The sequence below is a fragment of the Corythoichthys intestinalis genome, chromosome 14 (genome assembly GCF_030265065.1).
Source record: "Corythoichthys intestinalis isolate RoL2023-P3 chromosome 14, ASM3026506v1, whole genome shotgun sequence".
Taxonomy (NCBI): Eukaryota; Metazoa; Chordata; class Actinopteri; order Syngnathiformes; family Syngnathidae; genus Corythoichthys; species Corythoichthys intestinalis.
This window is the reverse complement of record NC_080408.1, coordinates 42,209,708-42,226,542: the sequence shown is the minus strand read 5'-3', so window position 1 is coordinate 42,226,542 and position 16,835 is coordinate 42,209,708. Positions and strand designations below refer to the sequence as shown.

Here is a 16,835-nt window from a genome sequence, read left to right as displayed (position 1 = left end):
AAAAAAATTGGAATCATGAGAAACAAAGAAATAACCATCAAAACACATCTCTAGTATTTAGTAGCACCACCCCTGGCTTTTATGACAGCTTGCAGTCTCTGAGGCATGGACTTGATGAGTATTCTTTATCAATTTGGTGCCAACTCTCTTTGATTGCAGTTGCCAGATCATCTTTGCAGGGCGGAGCCTTGCTGTGGACCATTTTTTTCAATTTCCACTGCAGGTTTTCAATAGAGTTGAGATCTTGGCTATTAGCAGGCCATGACATTGACTGGATGAGTCTTTCTCCAACGAATGCTTTAAGAGTTTTTAGCTCTGTGGCATAATGCATTGTCATCTTGGAAAATGACATTTTCAATTGAAGGGATAATAAATTTGTCTAAAATTTCAATGTAAACTAAACTAAAATTGAAGATTTAACCACAGCCATCTCCCCAGTGCCTTTGCCTGCCATGCAGCCCCATATCATCAACGACTGAGGGAATTTTGATGTTTTCTTCAGGCAGTCATCTTTGTAAATCTCACTGGAATAGCACCAAACAAAAGTTCCAGCATCATCACCTTGTCCAATGCATATTTTTGACTCTTGACTGCCTGAAGAAAACAAAACTACCTTAGTCCTTGATTATAATGGGCTGCATGTCAGGCAAAGGCACTGGGGAGATGGCTGTGGTTAAATCTTCAATAAATGCACAAGTTTACATTGAAATTTTAGACAGCTTTCTTATCCTTCTTATCCCTTCAATTGAAAATGTTAAAATTGAGAATATGCTAAAACTGTTAAGGCATTCTTTGTAGAAAGACTCATCCAGTCAATGTCATGGCCTGCAAATAGCCCAGATCTCAACCCTATTGAAAACCTGTGGTAGAAATGGAAAAAAATGGTCCACAGCAAGGCTCCGACCTGCAAGGATAATCTGGCAACTGCAATCAACGAGAGTTAGCACCAAATTGATGAAGAATACTCATCAGGTCCATGCCTCAGAGACTGCAAGCTGTCATAAAAGCCAGAGGTGGTGCTACTAAATACAACAGATTTTTAAAAAATTGTTATTTCTTTGTTTGTTTCTCACGATTCCATATTTTTTTCCTCAGAATGGAGAGATTCCATATATATTTCCCTGCACTTGCTCTATAAAAGTAAAATTTACTGACCACCACAGTGTTTTTTATTCATTTCTTTTAGTGTTTCTGAATGCTTAAGAGTTGCACTTTTGAATCAATTCATTATTTTTCTCAAGCTCTTTATCGGAGTTTGTTCTACATGATAAAATGCCTGAGTGAGTGCTCGTCCGAGACTGGTGATTCCATACTTTTTGCAAAGGGGTGAATTTACAATAGTACCAGCAGCATTTATTAAGGATTTAGTGTAGGTTTTCAGGCTGTCGACCGAATCAATGGGATTATAATGTACTCTAATGGGAAAATCTTGCTTGACATATGACCATTTCGACGTACAAACAAGGTCCTGGAATGAATGAACTTCGTATGTAGAGGTACCACTGTATAATGGCTTCTTATTGGTCTATTTTCATGTGTCAGTGCATTGAGGGATACCGAGTCTAAGGTTGGAAAACATGCTATGTGACTTTTTCGAAACACTTTGTATGGATTCTCAAGGTTAAAAAAAAGACATGAAAAAATGTCTTTGAATGACACAAATTGCCGACAATCTGAATCGTGTCGGTTTGCAATTTGTGGAGTGAACTAGTATAAACATACTTGATAAAGGACGTAAAGCGGTTCAGGTTTCTATTACTCAAGAAATCTCAGTTGTTTAGGTTCAATGGCACTGTTTCTGAATGATTTTAAAAGTATAATTAAATACATTCAAGTTATTATTTTATGGCTGAATCATACAATAAATTGTTCTTCAGTATGGCCTGATTCCTGCCTCATTAACATACTGCTTGCTATAGATAAGTGAACTGTGGTCAAAAAGTTTTGAGAGTCTTGTTTTTTCTCCTCATTCCGGAAATTTCAAGAAACACGGACTACCCAACTTCAAATCGCAATTTCTCAGCAATTGTATGCTTGATATGTCTTTGGAAAATAGAGATTGTTCTTGTCATGATTATAACAAAATGCTCACTTTTAAAAAATCTCTCACTATGACTCATTTTGCTGTGCCGGTTCACATTTATTGAATGTGTGGAGTTCACATCTCATACTAGGGTCGACTAATTGGTGTAAAACAGTTTCCCTCTGACAAGAATATTCACAAATACTTGTTTCAACCCCCATATTGGAAAAAATGGACAGTAAAAATGTAGAAGCATAAAAAGCCATTATTTTGAAAGATAATCTAACTTGCTTGCACATCACTGCAGACCACAAACATGTCTGGCCATAAAGGATTGTAATGTGCAAAATAAAATGTAGTGATGGGAACTTTATAACAAGTGATGAGATTAGTATTAGTCAAATGGGGAAAAAAACTGAAAAAATATGATTACAGGTGATTGTGATCACAATTTGGTACAAAACATCTAACGTGAGGATAACCACACAAATGAAAATGAAGTGATTCAAATAAATGTACTCTAAAGCAGATGTTTAAAGCTGCAAAATAAGGATGTTGGATTGCACAAAATGCAATAGGTGGCGCTAATTGTCTCTCAAAATTCAGAAATACTATTTGCACTTGCAAAAATGTGAAATAATGATTACGTCAGTCCTCCTTAACTTACCAATTGGCAACATTCAAGTGGTAAAGGCTTTACTGTCCCAGTTTTTTCGTTAAATACATAGCAAGAATGAACACATACTGGAACACAAAGGTTCAATTGGGGACTATAAATACAATTTGAGAGACGAATCACTCATTCTGCAAGTGTGTGTAATAGAGGGCATAGGTTATCCACTTACAGTTTAAAACTCAGCAGACTGAAATTAATAATCCAGGTCATGCCCAGATAAGGTTGCCCCTCATTTGAAAACGGCTAAATACATTGTGAAGGTGCGTGTGGGGAATTATAGGTAGTGAAAGTTCATATTATACTGTTGTAGCATGCTGTCAGTTATATCCTGCTACATTAGCTTGTGTCTTAGTATTTCATACCTTTGTCAGACTTAAGGCCGGGCTGGTTAGTTCATCTCGGTTTTTTTCCCCCCAGACGTTGACGTTTCAGCACCAGCGGTCCAGACAAGACGTTTTCCAATCCATTGTGACTCAGGCATGAGTTCATCCAAAAACCACATTTGTGGCCAGCCAATACTGTAGTAGTTAACATCAAGTGCTTCAATACAAAGACAAAATCGGGAGAAAGTAGTCCTCCCCAATCCAAATGGTCCATATGAAGTGCAAAGGTTCGTTAATGATTTTTTTGTGGGGTTTTTTTGTTTGTTTTTTGCGAGTGCTTAGGCTGGCTTCATTTAAATATTCCCTTGGCCGCCAAGCCACACTCATACGATGGTCTCATCAGTCATTTTCTTCGTCGACTTGGTCGGCACAGAACTTTGGGAGGTGAGTGAGCTTTTCATGTCAGGCATGAGCAGGCGCACTTTCTGATTGGTCCTCCTCCACTCTGAGTACAGCTGGCAATGGTATCGAAATGAAACCTGGAAAACAAGACGGAAAAATGTCATCGGTAAAGTAAAATCACAAGGGCTGCAGCTATCGATTATTTTAGTAGTCGTTAATCTATCAACTAGTTAGTTCGAATAATCAATTAATCGGATTACGAACATTTGATGCAAAGGCTTGCTAAGAGTGTACTTTCAAAAGAGTATTAAATGCGAATAACAAAATTCCCCAGTGTTTCTTCAAACTATGCAGAATTGCACTTTCATTTAAAAATTAAAATACCTGAGATTAGCTTCAAACGCCATCAAAAATACATGAGGATCTAAGTACAACAAAAGAACAATTGGCTAACTTGCATAGCAAAAGTTCGCTAGCTTAAATGTTATAAAATGCTAATGTTGTTTTACAATGCTCTTAACAAATCGTTCAAACACATAACCCCACACAAAAACAGCTAAATATACCTATATACTAAATGACGAATGCATTAAAAAAAAAAAAAAAAAGCTCAAACAAACACTTTCCTTATCTTGGTCTTAACAGGAAGCAGCTGGATTCAACCATGTTAAATGTTTCATGTCATATTCACGGTTTCCACTAGAGGGCAGTGTTTCCAACCCAATCAACAAAACTAAATCCAAACACTTCCAAAATAAACCACTACAACGCCACTCTAATTAACCGAATACTCAAATTTGTTTCGAGGCTTTTTTCTGATCGAATTACTCGAGTTAATCGATTAATCGTTGAAGCACTAAAAAAAAACACTGGTGGTTAGTGGACGTTAAATTTGTATCATCACAGTGACACCACAAATTTTGAATGATCATGTCACTGACAGCAACAGACGTCGAATTCATTTTGATTGGGATGCGCTGACAGCGATCGAACGATGGGAATGTGGCTATGTTGCCCTGTAGGGGCGGGCAATAAGCCTCAAAATTATGTCACAATATTTTGAGAAAAGCTGTAATGATATTGTTGACCAAATGGAAACACAAATTTGAAAAAAAATTGTGATTTCTACTTCGTAAGCAGTGCAATTCTAAGCAATGAGGAACTGACACAGCTTGAAATGGAAACAAAAATTGCCCAAGTGTTTAATAGAGATCGACCAATATGGGTTTTTCAAGACTTATACAATACTATATACTATATTAGTAGTTAGACAGGCAGATAACTTTTTTTGAGCCGATATACATTTGCAGTAAGAAAATTGAATTATGCAAACACTAAACTTCATTGAAATGCCTAAAGCATGTTTATTGAATCACACAAATAGAAAATAATAGCTCCAGAAGTGCCTAAATTTCCTTGACTCAAAAACATCTTTTATAAATTTGAATAAAGGCTTAAATAAATAGCTCTCTGAAATTTTTCCTCAGAAAATACAATACAACAAAAATACACGGAGTTCTCAGGCTCGGCATTATCTCTAGTAAATGCAAATAAAAACTTGCTTCCAGAGATTTTATAAAGTAAGTAAGTTAGTAGGATCAGAGGACGCGGTGAATACTGATGCAGGAGAGAGAGGCATCTAAGCTGAAATAACCCAGTTTTATATTGATTTTTTTCATATCGGCCGGTCGGACTAAAAGAAAAAAAAAAAAAAAAAAGATAATAGATATTTTTTTAAGATTAGAAAATTAGAAGAGATGTCAAATTTCTAAATATGGGCTGGGCCAATTATCAGCGCCGATATTTGGAAATCTCTAGTGTTTAACCTCCGAAGTTGAGCTATATTCTTTACATTTTAGCATAAAAAAAAAATATATCAGGATTTTTTTTTTTTTTTTATATAACAAAACTTAAAATTACTATAAAATTCTCAGATTTTACGCTAAATGCTAAACAAAAATCACCAAATGCAGAGATAATCACCTATATTTTCAAGCCCAACAGCAATATTTAACAAATATTTTTTTTTCCTGAAATAGCAACTTTTTTTAAATACCAGAAAATACACGAGGAAAGCATGCAGAATCATCTTAATTTTACTCAACAAAAGGAAATTTGCATTTTTCTATACACAATCGCAATGTATTTAGATTGAATTCCGATGTCACTATTGCCTCAGCACGACTTGCCGGCTATTATAGCCCTAGTCGTTTTTAGATTAAGTTGTTACATAAAATAAAAACACATAAATGCCCATTTTTGTATGGACGCAGAAATGTCTAAATTACTAGTATTATTTTGCCAAAAAACAGGCACTTGGCCGAAAATTACCGGAATATTTGAACGTAAAGTTACGCTATCGTGTATAGATACAAAATCCAACATGGTGGCCATCACAAAACAAAGAGTTTTTTAAGTTGGAAATTCTTGTAAATAAATGAGTAAATCACGCAGTTTCTATAGATATGAACGTCAAACAGTCTAGATTGGTTAAAAACAAAAAAACGGGCAGTTATCATTCGTTTTACATAAATATTTCAAGCTAAAGTTACGTTAATTTTTTCCATTCATTTCATTTTTTTTCAAAACTTTTTAAAGTGTATGCATGGCGCAATTTTATACAATAATTGCCTTGAATCCTCAGCCAAATCAATCTTGAGATACCCCTGCCTGCTTGTATGCACTAAAACTTCCGACCCTTTTCCACCTAAATCCGGTGTTAGAACGCAGCGTGTTTGAGTTTATTGCAGTGAAAGCTGCCGCGACGCTCTGTCTTGTCTGGCTCCCTAAGGGAAGCCGTGGTGCAATGTCTGAGGGAGCTGTCTCGTCAACTGATAGAAAAGTCTACGATTTACGTCTTATTTGTGTCCGCTCTTAGGAAATCAAAATATGATCACCCTGGAATGACGTACAGCCAGCATGTTTTGTCATATATTTTGATGCTTCTGCGCATGCGGGTCAGTATGCTCAGCGTGTGTCGGACTGCGAATTAGTGTGTATGCGTAATACTTGAACGGGCTTAATGGACCAGGACAGTCTGAACGGACACGCCCAAAAAATCAGATGACAAATCCGATTTTTTCATGTTATCCCAACTCGAGTGAGGCATTAATTTGACGGTCTGAACGAGACACGTTGCATAGAAGTGGACCATTTCAACTCCGATCTAGGTCACTTTCGTGGTTAAAATCCAATCTGGGACACATTTTTCAAAATGTGGCGGCGGTCTGAACTCTCACAAATCGGAATTCATGCAGCAATTACGTCAGCAAAGAGAGAGAGGGTGTGAGGAGAGCAGCAATGGAGCTGTGCATCACTGTTGTTGTTGTTGTTGGTTTTCTTTCATTTGGTGAGCCAAATGAGCAATATTTCAATATTGCCTACATGGCCAGGAGTCGGTGCAAACTGAACGTATGTGTGTGCGTGATGCACACACAGTGCATGCATGCGTTCAATCAATGCACATATACTTTGAATATAAGAGTAAACGAAGATGTCTGTTATTTGTGTCCTCTTTTTGGAAATCAAAATATGGTCAAGAATAACGTAGGGGCAGCATGTGTAGTCATTTATTTTTATGCTTCTGCGCATGCGAGTCAGGTTGCTCAGCGTGTGTCGGACTGCGATTTAGTGTGCATGCGTGATACTTGAACGGGCTCAATGGAAAAACACAGACTGAACGGGCACGTGGGGAAAAAAAAATACATGAAGAAAACTTGGAATTGTGCATCCAGGCCTGCGGTCTGAACCACGCCTAAGAATACTTATTACCAGTGTCCAGAGGATGTAGATGGTGAAGAGGGCAATTGTGAGTGCAATTAGGCCGACAGCTTCCAGTCTGCTCTTGAGCTGCAGGTGGTCCTGAGCACCGCGCAGACACAGCCAACCTGAGATTGCCGCCAGTGGTGTGATGAGCAGAAAGCAGGCCATGTCACACAACAGCGTCCGCTTCTCGCTGCGGGGCCCCGGGTCCCTCAGCCACTGAAGGACATGCAAATCCAGTAAGTCGTCTTATATCATTACTCAATGGTTGTCAGACCCAACGGATTATTATTAACACTGTCATGTTAAAAATGGGGTTGTCTGTATTCTGTGTAGCTTTCATATCTTGCTGTTTTATTGAACACTGCTATTTCCACTTGTTTTGGGATGCGTCATTTCACTACACGATTTGACACTGGAAATCCCAGCATGCCTTGCGGTGACCTTTTGTGAAAGATTATGGTAATTATGTGATTTTTTTGCTGTTGTTAGAAGCCAGTTCTTTTGTTCTAGATTAGAAATAGCTTTTTGTGTTCACCTTGCTGTATATTGATTTTCATGAACTCTTTCTTTCATAATGCACCATGAGAGTATGGGTCGTGTGGTGCCTTATGAAATTATTGGTGTTTTTTTTGTGGTTTTTTTAATCAATGACATCTAAAGATTGTTCCTCACAACTGCAGATAGGTACCAACTCCTCATTGTAGTTAAGAGTCAGAATAGATAGCCTAATAAATGACAACAGTGGCAATATAAAATGATGACAATAATACATTTAGTATCGTTTCTGCTATATATAATGTCATGTTTGCCTTGCAAGCAAGACGGTACTTCCTGATTCATCATATAGTACAGTCTTTCAAACCTCAATTGTCCAACCACTTCCCCGGTCATTTGATGTTCGAGCCAATCAGGAGAACAAGGCAAGAGCTGCAGAAATGACCATGAAGCAACTATGGTTGACTACAATGTCAGAGTGCAAAGCAGTTGCACTTGTAGATAGATCTATTTCTGAAGTTTTGTCAGGAATATGCTTAATTTTCTCATTAAAACAGCAAAGAACGTCACAAAAAGTTGTTTTTTTTTTTGACGGCAAATGATGAGCAAATGTTTTTGCCCTTCCACAAACCAATACATCATACTGTGGCTTAATGTGGATCAGTCGCCTTTTGCTGGCAAGCCAATCAGGACAAAGAGGCAGGAGCTTCAGAGGTGACTAGGAAGCCACTATTTGTTTAAACATTACTGCTGAATGCAAAATGCTTTTTGTGGATCGGCCAATTCCAAAAGTTTTGTCTGAAATACAAATGAAGCAATTTCCTCATTAAAGGAGGAGCAAGGAACATAACTAGTTTTTTTAATGGTTTACAATGTTTTTGCAAGTGTGAAGAGAAGAGCCGTCGTCAAATCAGCAGCTGAATTTTTTTTAGGTTCATCCCCATTAAACAGGTCTCAACTGGATCTGTCCGTTTTAATGAGGATAGCATGCAAACAATTACAGAAGGGGGAAAAATAAGTGAACCCTCTGATTAAGGACATTAAAGAGCGATTGAAACCATTTGTACCAAACAATTTATGTCAGGTGTGTGCCCAATCACTGATGAGTGGTTTGAAGTTTTTTTTTTTTTTTTTTTTTAAATAGTTAAGAGTTAAGTACAAATTGTCCTGATGAGAGGTGTTGTCTGATGTGCGTCATGGCTCGGTCAAAAGAGCAGTCTGAAGACCTGCGATGAAGGATTTTTTATTTGTATAAAGCTGGGAAAGTATACAAAACCATCTCTAAAAATCTGGATGTTTATCAATCGACAGTCAGAGAAGTTGTCTACAAATGGAGAGTTTGGCACTGTCGCTTCTCTCCCAAGGAGTGGCCGTCCACCAAAGATGATGCCAAGAGTTCAGCGCAGAATACTCAGAGTGGTAAAGAAAATAACCCTAGAGTGTCCCTCGCAGTCCAATATGTCTGTGCACACATCAACTATATGTAAAACTAAGGCCAAGAATTGTGTTCATGTGAGAACTCCACAGAGGAACCCACTGATGTCTAAAAAAAAAATTGTTGCTCGTTTAATGTTCGCAAAAAGGCACTTGGACAGGTCACAGACGTTTTGGCAAAATATTTTGCGGACTGATGAAACCAGAGTTAAATTGTTTAGGAGTAACACACAATGTCATGTGTGGAAGAAAATTGGAACAACTCTCCAACATCAACACCTCATCCCCACCGTGAAGCATGGTGGAGAGAGCATCAGGATTTGGGGCTGTTTGCTTCCTCAGGGCCTGGATAATTTGTAATCATTAATGGTAGAATGAATTAAAGTTTATCAGGATGTTTTGCAGGAAAACCTGAGGCCGTCTGTCAGACGGTTGAAACGACAGTGCCCTCCATAATTATTGGATTTATAATAATTATGTGTTTTTTAGCCTCTAATAATTTTTTTTTCTAAATAATATGGGACCTTAATGGAAACCTTCAACAAAAGTGCATTTATTCAGTGGGAAAAAAGTCCCACATAAAGAAATAATTGTTTGACATCAAATAATGTGTGTCACAATTATTAGCACCCCTGGTGTTAAAGGGGAAATGTGAACTAAGGTTGGCCAACCATTTTTTTTTTTTAATAATATCAATGGTTAAACAATTATAAGCATATTTTCTTTTTTTTTTTTTACGCAACCCTTCCAGATTCTTTGTTTAACACATAGCAACGCCCTTGACAACGAAAATGCTTTTCTTCGGCAATCTTCGGAAATCTTCGGAAATTACGTCACACCGGGAAGTGCGAGGGAAGTCCGCCATAGAACAGTATTGTTTGTTGCATTGCTTCTCGGTAAGATCCCACAGCGGTGTGTGGCGATGTTTTGTTCTCACTCAAACAAAAAGTTGTATGAGTGGCCAAAGGATAGCAGGGCACGTAAATGGACATCTTTCGTTCGCACGAAGCGAATTAATTTCACGCCATCACCAAGTAGTCTTCTCTGCTGCAAACACTTCGAAGATGCCTGCTTCCTTAACCGGTCTGCTTATGATCAAGTATTTGCCAAAAAGTAAGTGTGATTTTTTGGATAGATGACTGATGACTTTGTCAAAGCAGAGCTGCCAACTGTTGTGGAATGTACAGTAGAAGCTAGCGACGTTAGCCGAAAGCCAACTCGTGGCAATAGTCGTGGCATAGTTGTTGTTGTGTTCGCTAGTGTTACGTCCCAAGGACGGCTCGCGAAGAGCGTAACATAAAACGAGCCACACAATTTCACAAGTGGCACAAATTTATTTACACAACAATCAAACTCGCAATGAATTTGCACAAAATGTGGATGAAGCGCGGCTTCAGGGTAAGCCCAGGCCAAAACAACAAACAAAAGGAATCTACACTTGAACCCCACCCGCTAACTAAACCCTGATCATGAAAAAGAACAAAAAAAAGACTGCCACTAACCTAGCTTCTTACGCTAAACAAAACAGGAGAAAACGAGTTGAACAGAAATGGTGACTTACACCTATTGCTTCAGTGCTCTTATTTACAGTGGTGAACAAAAACAATCAAATAACGAATAAACACAAAAGAACTCACCGAAAAAGCGGGAGTGTATCAGACTAGCGATCAAATGCAAACGAGCGTGAATGGCGAGCAAACAGCTGGCGAGGAGGACCGACCGTGGCAGAATGCTGTGAAATGCGACCTCCCAGAGCGTTGACAGCGGCAGGTTTACAACGCCGGTGAGTTTGTGCACATTTATTTGTATTTGTATTATATATTTCCACCTGCATGCTTCAAGCATTGCATTGCATTTGTAGAGGCGTTTCTTTCATGGTGATCGCTTGATAGCCTTCTAGTTTATGTTTCGCGAGAGCCGCTGACAGGTGACAGCAAGCGTGTTGGCATTGAGTCAATCTCGCAGCGAATCAGAGAGCGGCTCAAGTCACGCAGTTAATCATGGGAAATGTAGTCTCGGGACAACACTGAAGTGGTGCTTTGTAATCCGTTCGCTTGTGTGAAAAAACTACATTTCCTCACGCCATTAGACGCCACTTACTGCCGAAAGCCCCAGCTACTGTTAGCTCCATGTGTTAATAAAGAAACAAAGTTGTAAGCACGTCGTGTGTTCGATACCTTTGTCAACAAAACGCTCATAACAAGACACTATGCATGATCCGTTTAAGAGACGCTGGGACTGGAAGTACTAGTAGCTGGTAGTACCACGCGAGGCTGAGATGAGCGAGAAGCAAAACATCGCGGTCGAATGTGGCGGCAGTCCGCTATTATTTTGTTTTCTTCTTGTTGCCACAATAAAGTGGAGAAAGCTATCAACGACTCACCCCCCCCCCCAACGTTTTTATGTTATTATTTTACATGCATGAGCGCTGCCGGATCTGCCAAAATGAACATGCAGTCTGATTACTATTTTTTTAAACAATGTCATCAAATAGACAAAAACATAAAATTATGTGCAAATGCCTGCATCTTCAAATCATGAAAATAATAACAGCCTATATCTTACCAATCTTGTAATCTCGATGGGTCTTGTCTCCATTCCATGTCAAGTAGTCTGAGCACATAGTTTGCATCCTGATTAGCTTCTGGCTAATATCCCATGTACGGTCCAACATAAAATTCCAACCTCCTCCTCTTCCTCCAACTCTTCAAAAACTTGGATCTCCTCCCTTGCGCTCGATCTATCGCTTATATCGCTGTTTGAATCATTGTTTGAAGGGCTTTGTATAGCGGCCGTATGGAGCGTTGCCATCGCTGTTCTCGGTGTGACGTATCACTTCCGGGTTCGTCCCCTTTCAGGCTCGAACTTCGGAAACGCGATTATTTTGTCAAATATACAACATATAAACTATTTTTTCATGCTTTATTTGTTGGACAATGTTTAATTACTTTAATTGTGACCCTATTTGGCATGTTATGAAATTACTTCACATTACAGCTTTAATACTTTGTACAACCCCCTTTTGCCAACAAAACAGCACCTAATCTTCTCCTATAATGTTTCACAAGATGGGAAAAGACAGAAAGAGGGATCTTCAGCCATTCCTCTTTGCAGAATCTCTCTAAATCATCCAGAGACCTAGGTCCTCTCCTCTGTACTCTCCTCTTCAGCTCACCCCACAGGTTTTCAATGGGGTTGAGGTCTGGGGACTGAGATAGCCATGGGAGGAGCTTGATTTTGTGTCTGGTGAACCATTTCTGTGTAGATTTGGCCATATGTTTAGGGTCATTGTCTTGGTGAAAGACCCAGTGACAACCCATCTTCAGCTTTCGGGGAGAGGGCAACAGATTTTGATTTAAAATGTCCTGGTATTTCAAAGCATTCATGATGCCATGCACCCTAACAAGGTTCCCAGGGCCTTTGGAAGCGAAACAGCCCCACAGCATGACCCACCCCCATACTTCACAGAGGGTATGAGGTGCAAAATACACGTTCTGGAGTGGCCAAGTCAACGTCCAGACTTTAACCCTATTGGGTGCTGTGGCATGACCTAAAGACGGCGATTCATGGCAGACATCCCCGGAATCTGACTGAACTAGAGCAGTTTTGTAGAGAACAATGGGCCAAGATTAGTCCTGCCAGACTGATCTGCAGCTACAGGAAGCGTCTGGTTGAAGGTATTGCTGCCAAAGATGAGGCCACAAAATATTTAATGTGAGTGTTCACTTATTTTTCCCCCCTTCTATCATTGTTTGCACACTAGCCTCATTAAAACATGAAAACCTCTTAATGTTTGGGGGATTTTAGTTAAAGCTGACAGTTTTTTCATCTGTGTGATTTTGACAAAGATCAGATCATATTTGATAGTGATTTTATGCAGAAATGTGATAAATTCCAAAAGGTTCAGATACTTTTTCATACCACTGTATATCCCAAGATATTGCAAACGCTCAAGAAGTCGCAATGTCAGTTTTTTCAAATATCGTTCAGCCCTAGTTCATAGCACCATTCCAGACCGCTTTCATCACTGACAAGAACTCAAATGTAATTAATAAAAAGAATTTGCCATTAAACCCCACTATATTGACAACCACCTCATCGTTGATTTTTAAGCAATTTTCTATGTTAATGGGACTGCAACATCCAAGACACAATAAATGAGTGTTCTCTGACCTAATAGCTAAAATCCTTCTGACCTGTGTGAGGGGTTGTGGCCTCCGCTCAATGGTGAACTCGGTGTGGCAAAGTTCACAGTAGCTTGTATTGGAGGAAGACAGCCACTTCTCCAAGCAGCTCTTGTGCACTTTCCCTAGCGTGCCAGTGCATTCGCACGGAGAAAGCAGCGTCTCTCCTCCACCGCCTTCATGGCAAATCCGGCACATGCCCACATCACTGAGGACAGTATAAAAATCATTTTTTGTTAGAATTAACTAATCACTACGGACACGTTATAAAGAGGCAGTTTTTGTTAGAATTATTTGACATCTTAACAAGGCCGCCATATTCCTGCGCTTACCTTTGCAGGCTCACAGCTTTAACAATGGTGGAGAGTGGGTGGCCATCTTTCGCCGTAACCTTGGCAATGTACTGAGCCTGTGCAGTTGAATCAGACTCTTCGGAATCCTTCGAGGACTCTGATTCTGTGTTCCCTGAATAATCACATAGAGAGCCAGGGAGGTGGCAGCACCCTGATGATGATGACATGGCTCTGCTGGGGTTGACAGGGAGGAAGACCAGAGGCGAGAAGAGTCTGTAGTGGTTCAAAAGCTGATTCTCAGCCCCTGTCCACCTACTGAACAATGACATCACATGGATGACATTAACATTTTAATGTAATATACATGAATAAGATGGTCCTTAAGTTGAATTTGCATAGTCGTATTTGTCATAAAACCACAAACCTGGCGAGACAATTGTGCTACTCATGTTTTCTTGTGATAAAACATGTTTATAGGTTGTTAAATTATTAATAATTTAAACACCATAGTAAATAATACGTTACAATACGTAAAAAAATAATAATAATGCAATAATAATGTAATTGATTTGATAAAACTTTACAGCTGTGGTGAGTTTAATTATTTTAAACAAAACTGTGTGCAAACACACTTACATTTAACTCATTCACTGCCAAAGAATGCTTAACTGCTCATAACTAAAGGACCAAAGAGTAGTTTTTTAATGAAAGATGGGAATCTAATAACCTTTCTTTTTGTTAAGTTCTGTGTTCATGTAGCCAAACAACACAATATTCTGTGGCCCCTGAAAAAAAGGGGATATCCTGCGACATCATGTTTGGTAGTGAATGATTTGGGCAGCAAATACATTAAGGAGAAGAAAAAAATACCATCCCTCTCCACGATAACAGGAAATTATTTTTAAATAGACTACCGAAAATGCTAAAAAAGATTCTGGTCGAGTAACTGTTTTGAATAATGTCAGAAAATTGTTTTTGCAAAGTAAATAGAGATTTCACGTTTTTTAATGGGCTATGTTGATTAAACAAATATAATCAGTTTGCTGTAACTGAGGCAAGAGATCTAAGATTTGTATTGTTTGTACAGTACAGTTGTAATCAGTGTGTCCATGACATACATACATGTACTTTATATTAACATGTGTGTATGCGTATACATCTTCTATGTGCAACTGTATATTTATGTGTACCATAGGTGTAAAATCGCGCTTAGCCTGTTGACAGTGACAGAATTTGACACAACACGAACGTCAGTGTCACTCACCAACAGGCTCCAAAAGCTAATGCAATTTCATTTCACGAAAACTACATCGAGCAGTCGATCGGCTCGTTAATATTTATCGTTTTCACCAATAAAATTGACAAATAGTCATAAGCAAATGGCAAGTTTAAATTCAGCTCACCCTCTTCAGCCTTCCCCTTTGTCGTTCGGCCTTGGCTTGTGTGTGAAAGCAAAACAGCAGACGACAGGAAGCTAACTGGTCAGCCCTAGTTGCAAAATATGACATTGACATCGAACCAATAGCGGTTGGTGAGAGGTAACACAGCAGAATCCATCACGCCCTGCGACACTGCCATTGTTCGTTGAGTGTTCCCCCTTGGCGTTTTGGATTAAAAACGTGTCAAGGAAAGCGTAAAGTGCCTCCAAGGATTACCAGACAAAGCTAGCGTAGCTAACGAGCTAGCATCGGGCAAGCCTCAACATCCTCAGCTGTGCAAGAGAGTCACGTGATATCATGCAGCATTCGGAGTCGTCACTAGAGCTGGGAGTTTTCAGACGTCTTTCAACTGTACTGATGCCCTTCAAGGCCAAATTCGCGTGTACTATAAATGTTACCTTTTAAAATCAGAAACGCATTAAGTCACCCCTTATGAGGGCAGATGATAAAAGTACTATGATGATCACGTTCCAATGAGATCACTTTTGCTGTGATGATGCCTGAATGTTACCGTCAAACTACAAATGTTTTGCGCAAATGCGATACCTTATATGTAACTTTTTTTTTTGTTTAATGCAACTGAAGTAGCACATTCACGTTCAGCGAGCCGACCTGTTTTGTTTGTTTGTTTGCCCGCCCCCAAGAAACTTTATTCAAACTTACATTTCAAAGCAGTCATCTGCTTTGTAAACACGACTGTGTTTGACAAGTATTACTGTATACAACTGTGGTCAATCGTAATTATGTAATAAAAAATGAATAAAAATAAAAATAAAAAAAAAATAAAAAAAGAGGAAACGAATCGAGAATACGTGACAACACGTAGACTATAGAATAGAATAGAATAGAATAGAATAGAATAGAATAGAATAGAATAGAATAGAATAGAATACAATAGAATAGATAAACCTTTTTAAACCATTGGCTTCATGGAAAACAACATCTAAATAAAGATAGATAGATAGATAGTTAGATAGATAGATAGATAGATAGATAGATAGATAGATAGATAGATAGATAGATAGATAGATAGATAGATAGATAGATAGATAGATAGATAGATAGATAGATAGATAGATAGATAGATAGATAGATAGATAGATAGATTGTATAGGCCCGAATATAAGACGGCCCCCTCTTTTTCAAGACTCAAGTTTGAAAAAAGACTTTTTGAACACCAAATTAATTTTTGTACAGACAGAAAATAATTACAGTACATCTGAAACAAATGATTATAACAATATGTTTGAGAAAAAAACATGTTATTTTGCCTCATTTAAATCTTAATATCTGAACATTTAAATATGTAAACTAAAGTGCAATCACATTTGTAAATGAATGGCTTCTGGTTTTTGAAATGTAAATAAACCTATTGTGATAAAAAAACAAAATTTGCAATAACTGTATTAACCAAAGTGAGGTCTAACTGTAACTGTAGTCTTGAAATAAATCTGAATAAAGAAAAACATTGCAATAAAATAATGCAAACTGGTTAAACTTGAGAGTAGCTGAGATCTGTCATTACAGAACATTACTCCTCAAGTTCAGCATTCGCTTAATTGATATCTGGCGGCATTATATATATATATATATATATATATATATATATATATATATATATATATATATATATATATATATATATCCAATTTCTAATTAGTTTTATGGATCTCTGTGTAAAATCCAATTCTGGTTAAAAAAATTCAAATAATGGGGTGTTTTGGAAAACTGGTTTGCGGATTAAAAAACATAGACATAAAGATTTACAAAGTGAATTAAATATTGAAAATGATTATCCCTA

General features: G+C 38.2%; 1 protein-coding gene across 1 annotated transcript; it reads right to left on the bottom strand.

Moving 5' to 3' along the window:
- Positions 1 to 993: 993 nt before the first annotated feature.
- LOC130930350 (E3 ubiquitin-protein ligase MARCHF2-like) lies at positions 994 to 15,729 on the bottom strand. The gene is made up of 5 exons (XM_057858246.1): positions 14,999 to 15,729; positions 13,635 to 13,910; positions 13,315 to 13,510; positions 7,196 to 7,405; positions 994 to 3,561 (listed from the first exon to the last, which is right to left on the bottom strand). Exons 2-5 carry the CDS (start codon positions 13,820 to 13,822, stop codon positions 3,406 to 3,408), a joined length of 750 nt encoding a protein of 249 aa, XP_057714229.1. The 5' UTR covers positions 13,823 to 13,910; positions 14,999 to 15,729; the 3' UTR covers positions 994 to 3,405.
- Positions 15,730 to 16,835: the final 1,106 nt, after the last annotated feature.

Coding starts and splice junctions, on each gene's coding strand:
- LOC130930350 (XM_057858246.1), bottom strand. CDS start 13,822: ATGTCATCATCATCAGGGTGCTGCCACCTCCCTGGCTCTCTATGTGAT. Junction 7,406..13,314: donor GGCCACAACCCCTCACACAG/GTCAGAAGGATT, acceptor CATGTCCTTCAG/TGGCTGAGGGACCCGGGGCC. Junction 3,562..7,195: donor TCTACATCCTCTGGACACTG/GTAATAAGTATT, acceptor CTTGTTTTCCAG/GTTTCATTTCGATACCATTG.